Source organism: Megascapheus bottae, chromosome 21 (genome assembly GCF_031878675.1).
Source record: "Megascapheus bottae isolate mThoBot1 chromosome 21, mThoBot2.hap1, whole genome shotgun sequence".
Classification (NCBI taxonomy): Eukaryota; Metazoa; Chordata; class Mammalia; order Rodentia; family Geomyidae; genus Megascapheus; species Megascapheus bottae.
The window spans coordinates 33,017,798-33,039,041 of NC_143529.1; the positions used below are offsets into that span (position 1 = coordinate 33,017,798).

General features: G+C 39.3%; 1 protein-coding gene across 31 annotated transcripts in view; it reads right to left on the reverse strand.

The window, feature by feature from the left end:
• The window catches only part of Trip12 (thyroid hormone receptor interactor 12), a 135,656-nt gene that overhangs the window by 91,318 nt on the left and 23,094 nt on the right, over positions 1–21,244 (reverse strand). For all 31 annotated transcript variants that reach the window (XM_090354963.1, XM_090354966.1, XM_090354965.1 and 28 more), the window contains one exon: positions 17,618–17,764. In XM_090354963.1, coding sequence (XP_090211089.1) covers positions 17,618–17,715 — 98 coding nt within the window. In that variant the 5' untranslated portion in view covers positions 17,716–17,764. The remainder of the gene's footprint in view (positions 1–17,617; positions 17,765–21,244) is intronic.

Genomic DNA, 21,244 nt, shown 5'->3' on the forward strand with positions numbered 1-21,244 from the left:
CTCTTATGCCAATACTAGTTATTAGTACTAGGTATTAGTTTAAAAGGCATGAAGAAATTATGTTTTCAAGCCAAGCATCTACTTTAACCTCAAGCAATGGCCATATACTAAAACTATGTTTTAATATATATATGAGAGAAGGCTGGTGTTATGAGACAATAAAAGCAAGCAGTGAATTCACAACTGATATTTATCTTCAGAATATATACGAAAATACCAAACAAACCTTTATTAATTCCAAAGAAATTTACTTTAAAAAAAACTGTAACTGGGGGAATCATTCATTCAATATTATATACAGTCAGCATACAAAGTAAGTTTTGCTTTTAATATCCTGATATATCGGATATATTTGTATTTGGTTATCTGAAATTGGATAGGGAACGGGAGAAAACTAGATGAAGGGTGGAGGAGGGGAGAAGGGAAACGGGGACCATGACATGTGAAAGGGTATCAATGTGTGGGAATTAAAGCACCATTTATCTGGCAAATATCATGTAACCCTTCTATTAATTACAATAAAAAATATATTAAAAAATACAAAACTAAAAAAAATAAAATAAAAAAATAAATAGGAGTGGGGCAGCCTGCCTTTTCTCTCTGCTTGTTTGCCAGATTTGGGGGTGATGGCATACCCTTCTATAGAAATAAATTTTGCATGGCTGAGACAAAAAAACACTTTATATTTGCTAAGCAAGCACTCTACCACTAGGCTAAACGCCTGGCTTATAATTTTTCATAATTATACCATTATTATTAATTTTGCCAGTCCTGGGTCTTGAACTCAGGGCCTGGGCACTGTCCTTGGACACTTTTTGCTCAAGGCTAGAGCTCTGGTACTTGAGCTACAGCACCAATTCTGGCTTTTTCTATGTATGTGGTACCAAGGAATCAAATCCAGGTTTTCGTGCCTGTTAGGCAAGCACTCTATCACTAGGCTAAACTCTACAGACATAATGTTTTATTGCATATATTAGTATGTATCTATGACATACAAACCCTCAGCTTAATTTTAATTATTTTTGAAAATTTATGTTCCAGTGATTGTATATAAGATTCTCTTCTTGAATACTTATTTGTTATATATGACATTTGAAATATGGTGTAAAAATCAATGTTAATAAATTCTTTAATTAGGCTGGGAGTTTGGCCTAGTGGTAGAGTGCTTGCCTAGCATGCACAAAGACCCGGGTTCGATTCCTCGGTACCACATACATAGAAAAAAGCCAGAAGTGGTGCTGAGGCTCAAGTGGTTGAGCTCTAGCCTTGAGAAAGTCCAAGGACAGTGCTCAGGCCCCGAGCTCAAGCCCAGGACTGGCAAAAAAATAAATAAATAAATAAATTCTTTAATTAAAAAAAACTAACTGGGGGAATCATTCATTCAATATTATATACAGTCAGCATACAAAGTTTTGCTTTTAATATAGCATCATTTTTTTAAAAATTATTTTGTGACTGGCACTTGAATTCAAGGTCTTGTGCTCTTGCTCAGCTTTCTTGCTCATGAATGGCATTTCACCACATGAGCTACACCCCTGCTTCTGTTTTATGCTGGCTAATTGGAAGTTTTTGTATAAGTTCCTTGAGCTACCTTCAAATAGTAATTCTCAGACTTCAGCCTCATGGATAGCTGGGATAACAGGTATGATGCAGCAGGTATCAAATCTTTTTTTCTTTTTTTTTTTTTTTGAGAGTAGGCAGTCCTGGGGCTTGAACTCAGGGCCTGAGAACTGCCCTAGGGCTTTCTCAAACTAGTATCAAAGCTTAACTTGTTAATATTTCTTGTTTGTCTATAGTATTGTTTTCATTCAAGAGCCATTGAGAAGTATTTATATCTTTATGTCTGTTATGCTGAAGTTATCTATCCCAAAGCTAGATAATTTTATGAACAATATTTAAAACAACTATTTTGCTGGGAGACCAGTGTGGCTCACGACTATTACACTATTCTGAAAGGCTACAATCTGGAGAGTCACAGTTTGACCATGGTAAAAAGCTAGGATGAAGGCATAAAAAAGTGGAGCACCCATACTTAAAACAGGGCTCTACCCATAAAACAGTGTAACACCCAATGGGGGCATGCATTGCAAGTGAGATGCCCCAAGTTCAAAACCTAGTACTGCCAAAATAAATTCAGGAGTAATCTTTTTAAAATGATGTTTCTATCCCAAATTATAAAAAATAAAGTTTATCAACAGAAATTGATCCACATCAGCCTAATGGTTCTACAACCATTAGCCAGTTAGCCAGGCGTGGTGGCTCACGCCTGTAATCCTAGCTACCCAGGAGGCTGAGATTTGAGGATCACAGTTCAAATCCAGCTCAAGCACTGAAGTCCTTGAGACTTATCTCCAATTAACTACTAGAAAACCAGTGGTGCTGTGGCTCAGGGGTAGGGAGGTAGCCTTGAGCTGAATCAGTGCTTAGGCCCAGAGTTCAAGTCCCTCAAACAACCAAAAAAACATCAAAAAAAACAAAAAACAAAGATAGTTATCTATGAACTGAACAGTAATTTGTATTTACCTAAACCTACTTACACATTTATTATAACCTTGCTAACACCTTGAGTGAATTCAAGAATTTAGATAGCTCATTCCTATAATCCTACTCAAGAAGCTTAGACATTAGTATGGCAGTTCAAAGCCAGCACAGGAAGGAAAAAGTCTGTGAGACTCTTACTATAATAAACTATCGGAAAAAGCCAGAAGAGACGCTATGGCTCAAGTGATAAAGAGTATTAAGCCTTAAACACAAGGAGGCTGAAGAACAGCACCCAGGCCTAGAGTTCAAACCTTAAGACCACCACTTGGGGAATGGGACATATTTAGTAGATAAGCTTCCCTAGTAAGTCACAAAAAGTAAACTATTTTCATCATCTCAGAAAATTGGCTTAAACCCAACCATGACCATATTGATACTATCTAAAATTATTTTAATATTGTCATTAAAATTGATACTTTTAAACTGCATTATTATATAGACCCTACTGCTTGTTTAGCAATGAGATCTAAGTGTATCTTCCGTGAAGGATACTCTCAACATTTAGCTTTGGAGGCAATTCTATATTACAAAAGCAAGCACAGACAATATGTAAATAAATGTGCACAGCCTTTTTATTTACAGAAACTGGCATTGATCCAAACTCAGCCCATGGGCTATAGTTTTCCAACCCTGACTTCTATCAAGGAACAGACAACCAGATGGTATTGTGAAGTGATACATGGAGATTTCTCAAAGCAGAGTTCTATTTTATTACATTCATTTATAAATTATTTATGCTCAGAATACTGCAAAACAAACCTCCATAAAATAGTAAACACAGACTAAAAGATGGTATCCCTACAGAAAAGCAATCCAAAGGTGTGTAACTCCTCTGTACAATTAATGTACCACTTATTAAAATAAATACCAGCAAGTGAAAACATATTTGGAGTAGACCAAGAGAGGCTCAGAAATGAAGGAAGGGTAAAAAATGCAGTAACAGCCAACACCGTGGCTCACGCCTGTTATCCTAGCTTGTCAGGAGGCTGAGATATGAGGATTAAGGCTCTAAGCCAGCCCAGGCACAAGAGGACCTCAGACTCTAATTAACCTTTAAAAAACAGGCTTGGCTCAAGGGTGGGTTGGTAGCCTTGAATGGAAGAGCTCAGGGACAGCGTGAGTTCAAGTCCCCCATGACCCACCAAAAAAAAAAAAATGCAGAAATAGTACTTGATGTATTTATTTTAAAATTACAAGTACCCTGGGCCAGGAGTGTGACCCAGGGGTATGGATTAGGGGTAGAGTGCTTGACTAGGATGTACGAAGACCTGGGTTGGATTCTTTGGCACCACATACATAGAAAACACCAGAAGTGAGAATCGGGAGCGTGGTCTAGTAGTGAAGCGCTTGTCTAGCATGCATGAAGCCCTCAGTTTGACTCCTCAGTACCATATACACAGAAAAAGCCTGAGGTGGTGCTGTGGTTCATTCAAGTGGTAGAGTTCTAGCTTTGAGAAAACCTATGGACAGTGTGCATGCCCTGAACTCAAGCCCAGGACAGGTAAAACAGAAGAAAGAAGAAGAAGAAAGAAGAATCTCCTTGGGGCTCACAAGCTTGGCCTAGTGTAAAGTGCTTGCATCACATGCATCAAGACCCAGGTTCAATTCCTCGGTACCACATACATAAAAAAAGCCAGAAGTAGTGCTATGGTTCAAGTGGTAGAGATCTAGCCTTGAGAAAGTCCAAGAACAGTGCTCAGGCTCCTGAGTTCAACCCACAAAACTGTCAATACAACAATAAATAATAACAATAGCCTCCTTGGGCCAGGAGTGTGGCCTACAGGTAGAGTGCTTGCCTAGTATGCACATAGCTCTGAGTTTGATTCCTCAATACCACATACACTGAAAAAGCTGGAAGGGATGCTGTGGCTCAGGTGGTAGAGTGTTAGTCTGCACAAAGCCCAAGGACAGGGCTCAGGCCTTGAGTTTAAGCCCTAGGACGGGCAAAAAAGAAGAATCCTGAGAAGTAGTAAAATTTGTATGTACTTGAAATGAAACTTGTGTATCTTCACAATAAAATTTACAATGGATGAACACTAGAATGAGAGTAGCATGAATGTGCAATAAAGAAACGCTTCTAAGCCAGGAGCAGTGCTCTCGCCTGTAATCCTACTCAGGAGGCTGAGATCTGAGGATCAAAGTTCAAATCCAGCCTGGGCACAAAAGGGCCTGAGACTCTTATCTCCAATTAACCTCTAGAAAATGGGAAGTTGGGCTTGGCTCAAGGGTAGAGTGGAAGCATGGATCTGAAGAGCTCACAGACACCACCCAGGCCCAGAGGTAGGGTGGTATCCTTGAGATGAAGAGCTCAGGGACAGTGCCTAGGCTCAGAGTTCAAATCCCATGATGAAACAAAGAAACAAAGGAAAGAAAGAAAAAGAGAGGGGGGGAGAAGGACGGAGGGAGGGAGGGAAAGGAGAAAAGAGAAAGAAGGAAAGGAAGGAAGCTTCTGTAACATATGTTCCTGAAAACTACCACCACCAAACACAAAACACCTGCCCAAAATAATAAAAGCTAGTGATGGGGCCAGGAGTTTGGCTAGTGGTAGAGTGCTTACCTAGCATACACGAAGACCTGGGTTCGATTCCTTGGTACCACATACATAGAAAAAAGCCTACAATGGTGCTGTGGCTCAAGTGGTACAGTTCTAGCCTTGAGAAAGTCCAAGGACAGTGCTCAGACCCTGAGCTCAAGCCCAAGACTGGCAAAAAAAAAAAAAAAAAAAGCTAGTGATGGAAATAAGACGGGACAGAGCTGGACATCAATGGCTCATGTCTATAATTCTAGCTAGTTAAGAAGGCTAAGGTGAAGATCACAGTCTGAAGCCAGCCTTGGCAATGAAGTCCTTAAGACTCTAATCTCCATTAAAAAAAAAAATCAAAAACGAAAACAGAAGCAGAGCTGTGGCTGAAATGGTAGAGCACCAGCATTGAGCAGAAGAATTCAGAGACCGCACCCAGGTCCAAGAGGTTGGCACACTCAGGTGGGCAGGCACATGCACACGCACCCACATGTGCACACAGACACACACACACAGGAGTGAACACACTCAAGCTTAAACTAAATGCCAGTGATTGTATATAGAGATTCCCTTTTTGAACATTTGTTAAACATGTCATTTGAAATATGTAAAAATCAATGTTAATAAATTCTTTAATAAAAAAAAATGTAAGCAACACAACATGACATTGTATGCTTAAGGACTTGGATCTGACCCCAAGCATTACAGTAAGAGGTAAAATTCAGGGGCCGGGAGTTTGGCCTCGTGGTAGAGTGCTTGCCTAGCATGCATGAAGACCTGGGTTCAATTCCTCAGTACCCCACATACATAGAAAAAAGCCAGAAGTGGTGCTGAGGCTCAAGTGGTAGAGCTCTAGCCTTGAGAAAGTCCAAGGACAGTGCTCAAGCTCTGAGCTCAAGCCCAGGACTGGCAAAAAAAAAAAAAAAATTCAGGATGGGAATGTGATCTACTGGTAGAGTGCTTGCCTAGCATTTATGTTTGATTCCTCAGTACCACATAAACAGGAAAGGCTGGAAATGGTGGTGTGGTTCAAGGGGTAGAGAGCTAGCCTTGACCAAAAGAAGCTCAGAGACAGTGCCCAGGTCCTGAGTTCAAGCCCCAGGACTGACAAAAAATAAATAAATAAATAAATAATAAGATTAAGGTCTTATTTTTGTACTTTTTTAATTTTTGCCAGTCCTGCGGGTTGAACACTGTCCTTTGGCTTTCTCAAGGATAGTGCTCTACCACTAGAGCCACAGCACCACCTCCAGCACTCTAGGCAAGCACTCTAGCAGTAGGTTAAACTCCTGGCCCCTATTTTTGTACTTCTTTGTCTAAAAATATCTTTAAAATTTTACAAGCTGGATGATAAATGAACAACAGTGGCCCCACCCCATTTCTACTGGGAATTGTTAGAAGCATCTTGTGTGGGGAGGAGCTTGACCAATATTTTCCCTGGGTAAAATTATTCTCCTAAATCATCTGATGTGAAGGTCAGAATCCTCAAGTCCATTGCATTATGCTCCACAAAGGATTCTAGCTAGAGGTGGAAAGATAGGTGGCTACCATGATGTAACTGATGATGTAAAGAACTTTCCTGGAAATTTCCTTGAGTCATGTGTTTTGTAAAACCCTACACTACTCTTACAAGTTATAAGACAGATTAAGCCACTCCCCTCAGGATAATAAGAGACAGATTAAAACACTCTCCTCAACAAAATTTATAACTTCAGTTTAGACTGAATGATCTTTCATCTTCATTTTCTCCCTGTTATGTTTAATTAATTCTTTGCAGATTAAGGATATATATGGGAAAATATCATAGAATACAGGTATGTAGTTATATCATCCATACTATTATGACTCCTAAGCAATAAGTGTACATAATATAGTATGTTTAATATGGAGCATGGTTAATGAAAAACTTACTTTTGTTTATAATGGCATTCTATCCAAAGTGTGATCAAATAAATTTATGTAACTGTACTATTTTTATTCAATGTTAGCAATTAGATCTAAATCATTGTGTTTATGTATATGCAAAACTTCCTTTTATCATGTATACAATCATTTTATTTTCATTAGTAATAAACATATCTTTCATAAAAAAAAATTTCACAAGCTTCAAGAAAAAGAAAAACAAGTCTCTGGTGGGGTTTGGATTTTCTTTCTTTCTTTTTTTAAGAAACTGGAGCTAGATTCTTGTTTTTGACAAAATGATTATTGCCAGGCGCTGGTGGCTCATGCCTAATAATCCTAGCTAATCAGGAATGTGAGATCTGAGAATCGTAATTCAAAGCCAGCCTCGGCAGGAAAGTCTGTGAGACTCATCTCCAAATAACCACTAGAAACTGGAAGTGGAACTGTGACTCAGTGGTAGAGCACTAGCCTTGAACTTAAGAGCTCAGGGATAGCACCAGGCCCAGAGTTCAAGCCCCACAACCAACAAAATAAAATACCTAATTTGAAATTTGATAGGGAAGGGGGGAAAACCAAGACGGGTGGGGGGTGGGAGGGGAGGGAAATGGGTACCAAGACATGTGAAAGGGTATCAATGTATGTGAATTAATGCACCTTCTATCTGGCAAATATCATGTAGCCCTTTTACTAATTACAATAAAAAAGTTAATAAAAAAGTAAATAAAAAATAAAATATCTGTGAGAGCCCTACACTAGGTATGATTTGTACTAACTACTCTGTTTAAATCATTGCTGTAAGATTTACAGGATTGTATTAAGGTCCTCATTACCAAATCATTCACTTTAGTTGAAATTTTTTCTCATTTCAGTTCATCTACGTGTACTGTTGAGAAAACTGAAAAAAGACAACTACTACTTTATACATACATCATTTCTGTAGTTACTAAGGTATAGTTTTCATAAATCAGACTATCATTAACTATGGATTATTTGATCTAAGTATTATCATGAACTAGTATATCCTGTTTACTTTTATTCATGGAACCTTGACTATACTTATATAACTATTTCACTTTGGTAGTTCAAAGGATAGACCTATCTTTAGAAGAGAGCGATGTTTGTAGTAAAGGGAATACAAAAAGCCCTGTGATTTCACTTTTACAAAAAAAAAAAATTCAAGGCAGGTTCCAGAGGCAGAATGCCAACCTACCAAAAGTAGGAGCTCAAACCCTAACTCCTCTCCCATAGCACCCCCTCAAATCCTTACCGTAGAAGAATTTGAAGAGAGACTTAAAAACACTGCGTCAGGCAGCACATTCATTCTTTAATGTCAGGAAATTATTTTTTGGCGGGGGGGGGGGGGGGGGGGGGGGCAGTCCTGGGCTTGAGCTCAGGGCCTGAGCACTGTCCTTGGACTTTCTCAAGGCTAGAGCTCTACCACTTGAGCCTCAGCGCCACTTCCGGCTTTTTTTTCTATGTATGTGGTACCAAGGAATCGAACCCAGGTCTTTGTGCATGTTAGGCAAACACTCTACCACTAGGCCAAACTCCCAGCCATAATGTCAGGAAAATTTTATATATGTACAAATTAAAATTAGCTGTACAATTCCTTACTTTATAGGCTTTAAAATGATTGAAATTGTACTAGACATAACTGTACATACATAATGTGATTCTATCACTCAGGAAACTGGCAGGAAGATCTCAAGTTCAAGACTAGTCTAATTTGATAGGGAAGGGGGGAAAACCAAGATGGGTGGGGGGGTGTGTGGGGGGGAGGGAAATGGGTACCAAGACATGTGAAAGGGTATCAATGTATGTGAATTAATGCACCTTCTATCTGGCAAATATCATATAACCCTTTTACTAATTACAATAAAAAAAAAAGACTAGTCTAGATCCTAAGAGACTGTTGTGTATAGCACACCTGCGTGCACGTGCGCACGCGCACACACACACAAGCAAGCACGCACACATAAGCTTAATTACGTCTCTAGAAATGTCTGGTGTACAAGCACATCCAACATGAATTTTTGTGTTTTATAAAAGTAATTATAGTTTTGTCTTCTATAAATTCAATTTTTCTTTAAAACAGGGTAGAATACATGCTTAAGTTATTTATTTTCAATAATCACAGTGAAAACCTCATTTTCAATCATTCTTGAAACTTTTAAAATACACCATTGCTCTTTTCACAATAGAATCTTTCATTTGTCTGAACACATTTCTATGTTTATATTTGTGATAATACCTGTCCATAATTTTAGAATAAAGCAGAGTTTCGCAACAGCAATGTTATCCCAAAGAACACATGCCTGGGAACAAGGGTGCCATTGGTTTTTTTCTAAGTGTGAACTATAAGCAAGTTTCAGGCAGTATGTAAGAGCCATCAGTATGTGGCTAAGTGATGACTGAGCACTTCACTTGCCTAGCAATGCTATGGATTCATTTTTCAGGAAAAGAAAACTGTCCCTTGACCAAAGCATTTTAAATAGGTTTGGAAGTAACATGTAAGCCACCACCTTGTGAAAACATCTGTACATGAAACAGTGACACAGATGGAAAAATATTCTTATAATTTCTTAGCTTATGTTTTAGAGTTGATACATATTAAATTTTCCAAAACTGCATGTGAATAGAAGCACTGTATATTTGGGGGTTTTTTTCCCCAGTTGTCGATCAGCCAGGCAATATTCACAAAGTCTAAAACAAAATATTTATAGTCTTTAAGTCTACTGTAGCTGTCACAGTCAGTATACTCAAATACAGATGCAAATACCCCCAAACCCTGACTTCTTTCATCACAATAGCCAAGCATTTACCTGCTGAAATGATATTTGGTCATCAGTATCTCCCTTTTTTAAATACTAGTATATGACACTGACTGACATTTCTAACTAGTATGCAGACAAATGATTTATACCTTTTCTTATTTCTCTTAAGATGATAATGGAACATGTAATGAAATCATTTACAGCTGGGTGCAGTGGCTTACGCCTGTAATCCTAGCTACACAGGTGGCTGATATCTGTGGATCAAGGTTTGAAGCTAGCCTGGGCACAAAAGGACCTGAGACTGTTATCTCCAATTAACCTCTAGAAAAACAGGAAGTGGGGCTTGGCTCAAGGGTAGAACAGGTAGGGGGGTATTCTTGAGCTGAAGAGCCCAGGGACAGTGCCCAGGCAGAGTTCAAGCCTCATGAACCACCACCACCAAAAAAAAAAATTTACATCATACTCAGACCCTGTCTGTAATGTACATGACAGAATGCAAACACCTTCTAGATAGACAGATAGATTTTGGCCTAGCGGTAGTATGTTCACCTAGTATGCATGAAGCAAGCCCTGAATTTGATTCCTTGGAACCACATACACAGAAAAAGCTGGAAGTGATGCTGTGACTAAGTGGCTGAGTGCTAGCCTGGAGCAAGGAGTGTCCAAGGGCAGTGCCCAGGCCCCGAGTTCAAGCCCCAAGACTGGCAAAAAAAGAAAAATATGTTACCATAGTCTGTCCTAAAAAGAGGCCATAGTCTTACAAAATTACCCAGTATTCTACAAAATATCTGTCAGAAGATCTACTAAAGTTTTCAACAGAATACAGGCCTTACAGATACAAAGTATTCATGCCTGGCCAAAAAGAACTGTTTTTAAACTGCAAAAAAAAGAGCATTTGAAATATAAGCAGAAGGGATGGGAATGTGGCTCAATGGTAAAGTGCTTGCCTAGGATGCATGACCCATGCATGAAGCCCTTGGTTAGATTCCTCATGTAAACAAAAAAAGGCCTGAAATAGCACATGGCTCAAGTGGCAGTAGTACTAGCTTTGAGCAAAAGAAGCCCAGGAATAGTACCCAGACCCAAATCCTAAGTTCAAACCCCAGAGGGAACTATGAAACTTATATGGCCATCTGGATAATTATATGCGTTGCTATAAACATAGACATGCATTTGAAAACAAGGATAAGAGGACAGGAAACATCCAGATAAGAACAGCTTCTACCTGCTTTATGAAAGGACTGCAGGGGCCGGGAGTTTGGCCTAGTGGTTAAAGTGCTTGCCTAGCATGCATGAAGACCCGGGTTTGATTCCTTGGTACCACATACATAGAAAAAAGCCGGAAGTGGCGCTGAGGCTCAACTGGTAGAGCTCTAGCCTTGAGAAAGTCCAAGGACAGTGCTCAGGTCCTGAGCTCAAGCCCAGGACTGGCAAAAGAAAAAAAAAAAAAAGAAAGGACTGCAGTTGGTCCTTAATAATGATTAACAATAACAGATTAACAGGGACAGAAATAATAAGGACAACAAAGCAACTAATTACTAAGTATGAAGTACTAAACTATAACATTGTCTTTGTAGAAAAAAAGAATGATTCAACAGAATCAGAACAAATGAAAAATGATATTCATAAAAAAGTTGTAATCTTACAGTCCAAGTTAGTATCACTCTCTACAACTGACCACGTATTAGGAAACAAAAGAAAAATAATGAGGTAACCAGTGATGGATTTTTTTTTTTTTTTTTTTTTTTTTTTTTGCCAATCTTGGGGCTTGAACTCAGGATCTGGCACTATCCTTTGAGTTTTCTCAAAGCTAGCACTCTATCACTTGAACCACCGCACCACTTCCGGCTTTTTCTGTGTATGTGGTATCAAGGAATCAAACCTGGGTCTTCGTGCATGCTAGGTTAGCACTCTACCACAGGTTATACTCCTAGGAGGCTGACCTAGGAAATTAAGACAAGGTGGCATGCAAATACATAGTATAAGCTACAAGCTCAACGGTCAAAGTGAAATGCCACAATTTTCTTAGCCACACTATCTATCCCTAATTATATAGAAATCAAAATACCTTAAGGGCCAAGATGTTATAGAAGAAAATGTATGACTTTTTCTTTATATATTCTAAAAAGCAACCTTTCTGATTTGCTTTCTGAATTACAAAAAAACAGTCTTCCATTTGTGACACAAACATTAGGATTCAGTTTACCTGAGAAGCCTTTATGTATTTTTTAAAAATCACACTAAACCTTTCTAGGGAGGCAATCTGAGTATGGATGGTTACCAGAATAAAAGCCAATATTCAGTAAAGGAGGACTTCAAGAGAGCTCACAACATTTTATAGCTTTCTAATGCATTTAAAATGTAAATTAAGAATCAATTACATAACTAATGCAAGTGAGAAATAAAAATTACTGGGCCGGAAATGTGGCCTAGTGGTAGAGTGCTCATTAGTATTCATGAAGCCCTGAGTTTTGATTCCTCTGTACTACATACACAAAACAGACTAGAAGTGGTACTGGGGCTTAAGTGTGGTAGAATGCTAGCCTTGAGAAAGCTCAAAGATAAGTGTCCAGACGCCAAGTTCAAGACCAAAGCTAGCAAAAAAAAGAAAAAAGAAAAAAGAAAAATGGAGGCCTGGGAATTTGCCCTGTGGTACAGTGCTTACCTAGCATACACGAAGACCTGAATTCAATTCCTCAGTACCACATACATAAAAAAAAGCTCCAAGTGGTGCTGGGGCTCAAGTGTGGTAGAATGCTAGCCTTGAGTAAGCCCAAGGAAAATGCTTAGGCCCTGAGTTCAAGGTCCAAGACAGGTTTCAAAAAAATTGTGCCCATGGCTTGCAATGCTAGCTATTAGGAAAAATATGGCAAGATTTTCAATAATCATAGAATGTTCATTTTAGCCAAAAGACCTTTATTCTGTAAATTTTTCTTTTAACATGGAATTTGAATAAATAGGCATGGTCCTCTTAAAATATTAGAAGGATTAACCTGACTAATCATCAAAAAATTTCTAACCTTAGAGCCTACAAATCTACTTTTAAGATCTTAACCTGATAAAATCTGAATCTTACTGAAGTCTAATAGGTAGGCATGGCCTTATTTTTTTATAGCAAAAAAAATGAGGAAAACTAGAAGACCAAATTGTAATCATGAGCTCTCACATTTAAAATTTCCTCAGGGAGGGCCTGGGAAGGTGGCTTAGTGATAAGAGTACTAACCTGGCATGTATGAAGCCCCCTGGGTTTGATTCCTCAGTACCACCCAAACAGAAAAAAATGGACAAAATGCTATGGGGCTCAACTGGTGGAGTGCTAACTTTGAGCAAAAGAAGCTCAGGGACAGTGCCCAGACACTGAGTTCAAGTCCCAGGACTGGGGGGTAAAAAAATTCCTCAAGGAAAAACTATAGAATTCCAAACAGTACCTTTAGGAACAACTGGCACTATACTGAATGACATTTACTCCTATTTTTATGTTAGAAGCATTAATACAGGAAAGACTGTTAAGAGAATGAAATAGAAATAAATATGAAACATAGTTGGTTATATGAGCCCTAGGATTAAAATTATCTCATTTTCTTTAATTCTTCTGAAGCTTCCAAATTTTCTGTGGTTCATATGAACTGCTTTTGTAATATCAATGAAAAAATTACAAAAGCAATCCTAAAATATAGTTGCCGTAAAATTGAACTTAGTCCCACCACCATCATTTGAGAAAAACAGATAAAAGTATACAGAATAATGAAAATGCTACTGCATGGGGGGAGGAGTAGCCTACAAATACCTGTGCTAGAAGAAGAAAAGGCTAGAAGTATCCCTGAGAGCAAGCCAACAGAGTAGCAGTGGGTGTGCTTTCCTAAAGAAGAAAAAGAACAGAAAAGAGAGGAACAGATCAGCTTCCATCCAAAAATGAAAAGGAAAGGGAAAGAGAGAAACAGAAGAGGAATAGATGTTTAGTTCAATTTTGAACAGTTGAGGATGAATCGTTCTTTGGTGTGTATTTTAATCTTCTTGATTAAAAGATTCTACTTTACTATTTTAGGAATGAATATAAATTAATATCTTTTAAAATGTAAGTAACCAAGTTAGGTGTAATGGGTACATGCTAGTAATTCCAGCACTGAAGAGACAGAAGAATATCTAGAAATCAAGACCAGCCTGGGTGACCTATCTTTAAAAATAAATAAATAAAAACATGCTGTGTGCCAGTGGCTCATATCTGTAATCCTAGTTACTCAGAAGGCCAAGATCTGAGGATGGAGCTTTGATGACAGCAAGGGCAGGAAAGGCCATGAGACTCATCCCCAATTAACCACCATGAAAAGCCGGAAGTAGCTCAAATAACAGAGAGCTAGCCTTGAATAAAAACGGAGCTGAGAAGGCCGGTGTGGTGGCTCACGCCTGTAATCCTAGCTACTCAGGAAGCTGAGATCTGAAGATCAGATTCAAAGCTAGCCCAGGCACAAAAGTCCCTGTGAGACTCTTCTCTCCAATTAATCACAAAGTGCCACCATGGCTCAAGTGAAAGTGCTAGCCTTGAGCTGAAGAGCTTAGAGGACAGTGCCCAGGCTCAAGTTCAAACCCCACAACCAAAAAAAAAAAAAAAAAAGTAGTAATTATTTTAAAAGTAAAACATCCATCTAGTACTGTTTTCAATCACTGTACTTCTATGAACACCTTTACAGATTCAAGCCCACTGGTTCCAGTTAGCAAAAGCTACATAGCAACGTTTTTGCTTAAAAAAATCAGAGCAACAAGCGCCATGAGAATGAAAATACAGTCAGAATTGCTCTCTCACGATTAATCCCCATCTCCTCATCCCAAAATAGGAAATTACTAGAAAAACTAAGATTAGATAATTGCTGCTATAGAATGACTATAGTTTCAGAAGTTAGTCTAAGATTTGATGAGAAAACCTAAGTTTCTTCCCTACCCACCTTGAGATTCTATTGGCAGGGAAAAAAAAAAAGTCAAGTAAGGTCAACATAGACAACCCTCTAACATTCTTAAACCAATAGGGTTTGTTTTTGAAGTTGAATTTTATTTTTTATTTATTTATGTTTTTGTCAGTGATGGGACGAACTCTGGGCCTGAGCAGTGTCCCTGAGCTCTCCAGCTCAAGACTACTGCCCTGCTCCTTGAGCCACAAGACAGTGCCACTTTTGGTTTTCTGGTGGTTAATTGGAAATAAGAGTCTCACAGACTTTAGTGCCCAGGCTGGTTTTGAACCAAAATCTTTAGATCTGAGCCTCCTCAGTAGCTAGGATTACAGGCCTGGCTACCGTACCTGGCTTTTTTTTTTTTTTTTTTGTATATCCTGGGGCTAACTCTGGGGTTTATACACTGTCTCTGAGTTCCTTTTGCTCAAGGTTAGCACTTGAGTCACAGTGCTACTTCTACCTTTATCTGTAATTAATTGGAGTTAAAGAATCTCAGACTTTCCGGCTGGGGATTGGCTTAAAACTGTCATCCTCAGATGGCAGCCTCCTGAATGGCTAAGATTACAAACAGGCATGAGCCACCAGCACCCAGCTAAATATGTAACTCTTTTTATCCTGATAATAATTATATCTACCCACATAAAAAAGGGAGAAAATATATATATTCATAAATTCACAATTGCTATTAAATCACAGTATGGCGGTAAAGGTGAACATAAACTTTAAAAATCACCATTTCAAACAATTTTTTTTTTTTTTTTGCCAGTCCTGGGCTTGAGCTCAGGGCCTGAGCACTGTCCTTGGACTTTCTCAAGGCTAGAGCTCTACCACTTGAGCCTCAGCACCACTTCCGGCTTTTTTCTATGTATGTGGTACCGAGGAATCGAACCCGGGTCTTCATGCATGCTAGGCAAGCACTTTAACCACTAGGCCAAACTCCCGGCCCTCAAACAATTTTTAATGTCGAGAATGATACATGGACAGGGAGTTTGACCTAGTGGTAGAGTGCTTGCCTAGCATGTACGAAAAACAGGGTTCGATTCCTTAGTATCACATATGTAGAAAAAAGCCAGAAGTGGTGCTGTGGCTCATGGCAGAGCACTAGGCCTTGAGAAAGCCCAAGGACAATGCTCAACCACAGTGCCACTTCCAGTTTTGTGGTGGTTAATTGTAGGAAAGTCTCGCGGACTTTTTAGTGCCTGGGCTGGCTTTCAACCATGATCCTCAGATCTTATAGCCTTGTGAGTGGCTAGGATTACAAGTGTGAGCCACCATGCCCAGCCACCGCTCATTTTTTAACATAAATAATAAAAAAAAAAAACTCTAAATTGTACACAACTTAGTGGGGGAAAAAAAGATGCCAAAAAAAACCTTCCTAAATTTTATACGCAAAACACTGATAGCCTATTATACTTGCACACTAAAGTACAAGTTTCATTACTCAAGTACATACAGTCACAGATACAGAAATATATATGTAGTTAAAAAGACTGAGCATAAGTATGGTAGTGTCAATGAACCACATTAAGGGATTGTGGATTCCTAATTTTTTGGTAACACTACTCAAAGTAAATGCCAGATACTGGTTTGCTTACAACCTGGAATTCTAGCTACTCATAGGAAGCTGAGATCTCAGGATCACGATTTGAAGCTAGACCAGGCAAAAAGGTCACTGTGAGACTCTTAGGCCAACTAACCACTTAAAAATAGATGGTGGAGCTGTGGCTCAAGGTGGTAGCCTTGAGCAAAAGAGCTCAGTGATAGCACCTAGGCCGAGTTCAAGGACTAGAACTGATCCTCCCACCCCACCCACCCCCCCAAAAAAAAACACAGCCAGATGCTGCTAATGATTCATGTCTATAATCCTAGCTACTTAGGCTGAGATCTAAATATCCTAGTTTCAAGCCAATACAGGCAGAAAAAGTTCATGACATTCTCATTTCCAGTGAACTACTAAAAAGCTGGAAGTCCATCTATGGCTCAAGTAGTAGAGCACCAGACCTAAAAGAAAGAGCCAAGTAAGAGTATAATGACTTCAGTTCAAGCCAATACAAACAGGAAAAAAAAAAAAAAAACAGACCACAAAGAAAGTATTTACTGTTAGCTAGTTTCCTCACAATTCAGACATTATCCATGTACAGTCTAAAACAAAAGCAAGATATCATATTCCTATGAGGCTTCATTTCAATAAAATCACTAAGAAAAAGGCTTAAAGATGTGTTATACTGTAAGACAGAGAAATCAAACCAACTGTTACACACCATATGCTAACAAATCTTGATAAAAGCCACCTGTTGGCTCATGTGTATAATCCTAGCTACTCAAGAGGCTGGTATCTGAGAATCTGGTTGAAGCCAGTCAGGGCAGCAAAGTCCATGAGACTCTTCTCTAGTTAACCAGCAAAAGGCCACAAGTGGAACAGTGGCTCAAGTAACAGAATGCTAGAGCAAAAATGATAAAGGTGGGGCTGGGAGCATGGCCTAGTGGTAGCTTGCTCGCCTAGCATGTACAAAGCCCTGCGTTCAACCCCGGTACTATATACACAGAAAAGGCTGGAAGTAGCACTGTGACTCAAAAGGCAGAGTGCTAGCCCTGAGAAAAGTGTCCAAGGACAGTGCCTAGGCCCTGAGTTCAAGCTAGGACTCAACAACAACAAAAAAATAGTAACAAAGTCAATAACTAAAAACTGCTTATTGAACGTACTGTATGTGTAAAGAAATAAAGATTTAGCAAACACTTTAAATTACTTTCAGTTCCTTGGCTCAAAAAGCCTTCCTAATATTAGGGCTCTTAGTAAATTTAAGCGTTTTAGGAAAATTTAGCATTTTTAGGAAAATTCAGCCAATTGCAATCACCAAGTTTTCATCCTTAATGAGGTTTATTATTGTTTAAGTTCTTTTTCCAACTCCTTTTCAAAAATAGTATGAAATACATACCTTCCTCCTATTGAGTCGTCTTGTGGTTGGGCCCCGGCAGTGTTCCTCTGTGAACGTCGCAGTGACCCCCCTGGATTGTTATTAGGCCGGTTGGACATTGGCACCTCTCTCTTGAAGGGACATACCCTTTCTAGACACTACCATTCACTGAAGAAAAAAAAGAGACAAAAAACAAACTGATTATGTAATATAATACAGGAAAAAAATAAGAGGTGCCAAAATGAGGGAAATATATGCATACAACTTAAATCTGACAGACTTCCCTGTCTTTTAACATTGCAACTGACTTAGTAATGTGTTATAATATCCGTGTAACATTCATGTCATGTAGTCAAAAATCTAGCAAAATTAAGGTTTGTGCAAATAATCAAGAAAGCTTCAATTTAAAGAAAATCGATGTACAGGTAGATGTTTTTATTTTCCACGTTTCTAACACTGTAAGAAATTTTCTTTTAAAGTAGACATTGTACCTGAAGTCAAAATACTTAAGCCCAACTTTTGGAATAGCCCAAGTATTAGAGTTCGTCTTTGTAAAAACCATAGCGTCAGTCTCATAATTCTTAACCAAAGTTAAAAACATCCATGCTTGCTTCATTGTATTGCTGTATCTTACTAGGGAAATGGAGAGAAAAGGGCTCAGGCAGAAGAAACTGAGCACTTGTCCCAGCCCCGCTGGCTTTAACCTGAACAACTGAATTTCTAGATTTCATTTACTTCTATAAAATAATCAGCCTATTAGCTATCTCACCAAGTTATCAGAAACATCAAATTAAGTATTGTGTAACAATTTACCTCAAAATAATTCTCTTAATATGAATGATCCTTCTATAAGAAATTGAGGCACTGGGAATGTGGCTTAGTGGTAGAGTGTTTCCTAGCATGCATGGAGCCCTGAATTCGATTCCTCAGTACCACATACACAGAAAAAGCCAGAAGCTGTGGATCAAATGGTAGAGTACTAGCCTTTAAACATTAAGAGCTCAGGGACAGTGCCCAGGCCTGGTTTCAGGAAAACCGGGGGGGGGGGGGGGGGGGGGGGGGGAGGAGGAGAGGAGACTACGACACACAGAGGGACAGAGAGAGGAAGGGAGGGAGGGGTGGGAAGGAGGAAGGGGAGGGAATGGGAGGGAGAAGGAGAAGAGAAAGGAAGAGAGGAAGAAGGGAGAGGGGTAAGGGGGAGGGAGGGAGGGAGGGAGGGAGGGAGGGAGGGAGGGAGGAAGGAAGGGAGGAGGGAAGGAGGGAAGGAGGGAAGGAAGGAAGGAAGGGAGGAAGGGAGGAAGGGAGGGAGGGAGGGAGGGAGGGATTGAGAGACTCTTGAAGGTATTTTTTTAGTGACAATGGTTTCAGGGCTTGAATTCAGGCCTGGGTGCTAATCCTGAGGAATGGGTGCTGTCCCTGAGCTCTTTGCTCAACATTAGCACTCTACCACTTAAAGCACAGCTCCAATTCTGTTTGCTGTTTTGTGCTTACTTGGAGATGAAGAATCTCGTGAACTTTTCCTGCTTTGAACCATGATCCTAAAATCTGTCATGAGCCGTCAGCACTAGCTACTTTCCTTTCACCTTTAAGTATCAATTCTATCCACTTATAAATATTTTTAAATATTAAATTAAATATGTAAATATTTTAAATAGTTTCTAAATATTGTTTTATCAGTTTAATAGAACAAGGTATTACTTCAGTTAATGGAGAAAGAATGAATTATATAAAGTCAATCAGAACACTATTGAAGAAAGAATGAAGAATGAACTGTATGTATAAAGTCAATGTTTCATAATTATTCTTTTTGTTGATTCATTTTTTTTTGACACAAGGTCTCACTTATATAGCCCAGGCTAGGATCCAATGTAACTATCACCCTGACCCTGGACTCTTAAAACTGTTGTATTCCATGTCTGTAATCTCAATACTAGGCCTAACTTTTTTTTTAATCCTCCATGTAAACTAAACTCCAGGTAGAATTCTTTGTCGGTTTTTGAGACTTCAACTATGTGCCTGGGTATTGTCCCTGAACTCTTCAGCTCAAGGTTACCATCCTACCCCTTGAGCCACAGAACCACTTCCAATTTTCTGGTGGTTAATTGGAGGTAAGAGTCTCATCAACTTTAGTGCACTGGCTGGCTTTGAACTGCGATCCTTAGACCTCAACCTCCTTAGTAGCTAGGATTACAGACATGAGGCACCATGCCTGGCTTCAAATTCTCTTTTTTAAAGGAGAAAAAAAAGGATGCTTGTTATGACATTATAGAAACTGGTGCCAAAGAAAATAAAAATTATTATTGCTGTTACTATATAAATTTATTTGAAAGAGCAATACTTGAGGTAAAACAACATATTGACCCCCCCCCCAAAAAAAAACCTCATAAAACTACCAAAATAATTTCAAGTGAATGATTAAATTTCAGTGGGTGTGGGATAGCGCACACCTGTAATCCTAGCTACTAAGAAGGCTGAAATCTGAGGATGGTAGGTGGTTCAAAGCTACCCAAATGAAAGAATCCATGAGTCTCTTATCTCTTGATTAACCACAAAAAAAGTCACAAGTGAGATTTGTGTCACTCTAGTGGTATTGTTCCAGCCTTGAGCAAGACTTCAGACCCTAAGTTCAATACCCAGGGCTAGCAAAAACAAACTAAATATCCAATAGTGTGACCTGCGGCTTGGCCTAGTGGTTAAGAGTGCTTGCTTAGCATGCATGAAGCCCTGGGTAAGATTCCTCAGTCACACACACACACACACACACACACACACACACACACACACACACACACACACACACACACACACACACACACACACACACACACACACACACACACACACACACACACGAGAGCGCGAAGTGGTACCGTAGCTCAAGTAGTAAAGCATTAGCCTTGAGAAAACCCAAGGACAGTGCACAAGCCCTGAGCTCAAGCCCTGGAACTGGGCTTGGAAAAAAAGAAAAGAAAAGAAAAGAAAAGAAAAGCTTTGCCGGGTGCGGTGGCTCATGCCTGTAATTCTACCTACTAAGGAAGCTGAGATCTGAGCCAATCCCGGCGCTAATGATGGTGAGACTCTTCTCTCCAGTTAATCACTAGAAAATGGAAGTGGCGCTGTGGCTCAGGAATAGGGTGGTAGTCTTGAGCTGGAGAGCTCAGGGACAATGCCCAGGCCCAGGGGTAGGGTGGTAGCCTTGAACTGAAGAGCTCAGGAACAATGCCCAGGCCTAGCGGTAGAGTGGTAGCCTTGAACTAAAGAGTTCAGGACAGCACCCAGGCCCAGAGTTAAAGCCCCATGACCCACCAAAAAAAAAAAAAAAGTTTTGTTAAAATGTGAATGTCACCAATTCTCAACCTTTTGGTTCTGTGTATGTAAGAAATTGAAGACATATTTTGAAAGAATTCTCTTGTTTATACTGTGCTACAAAACAATTGTATCATAATAAATGCTCACTCTTTGCAAAGTTTACCTTAGACATCTCACTACTTCTACTACTTTATCACCTGAGTGCCATTTTTATCTGAACCCCAGAAAGTAGAGGTAAAGTATAGAACACAACGGCTTTCATTCTTAAAAGTAGTGAAAAAAAAAATTTAGTGCCAATCCTGGCACATTTCACAATACTTTTCACAATTAATTGCTGTT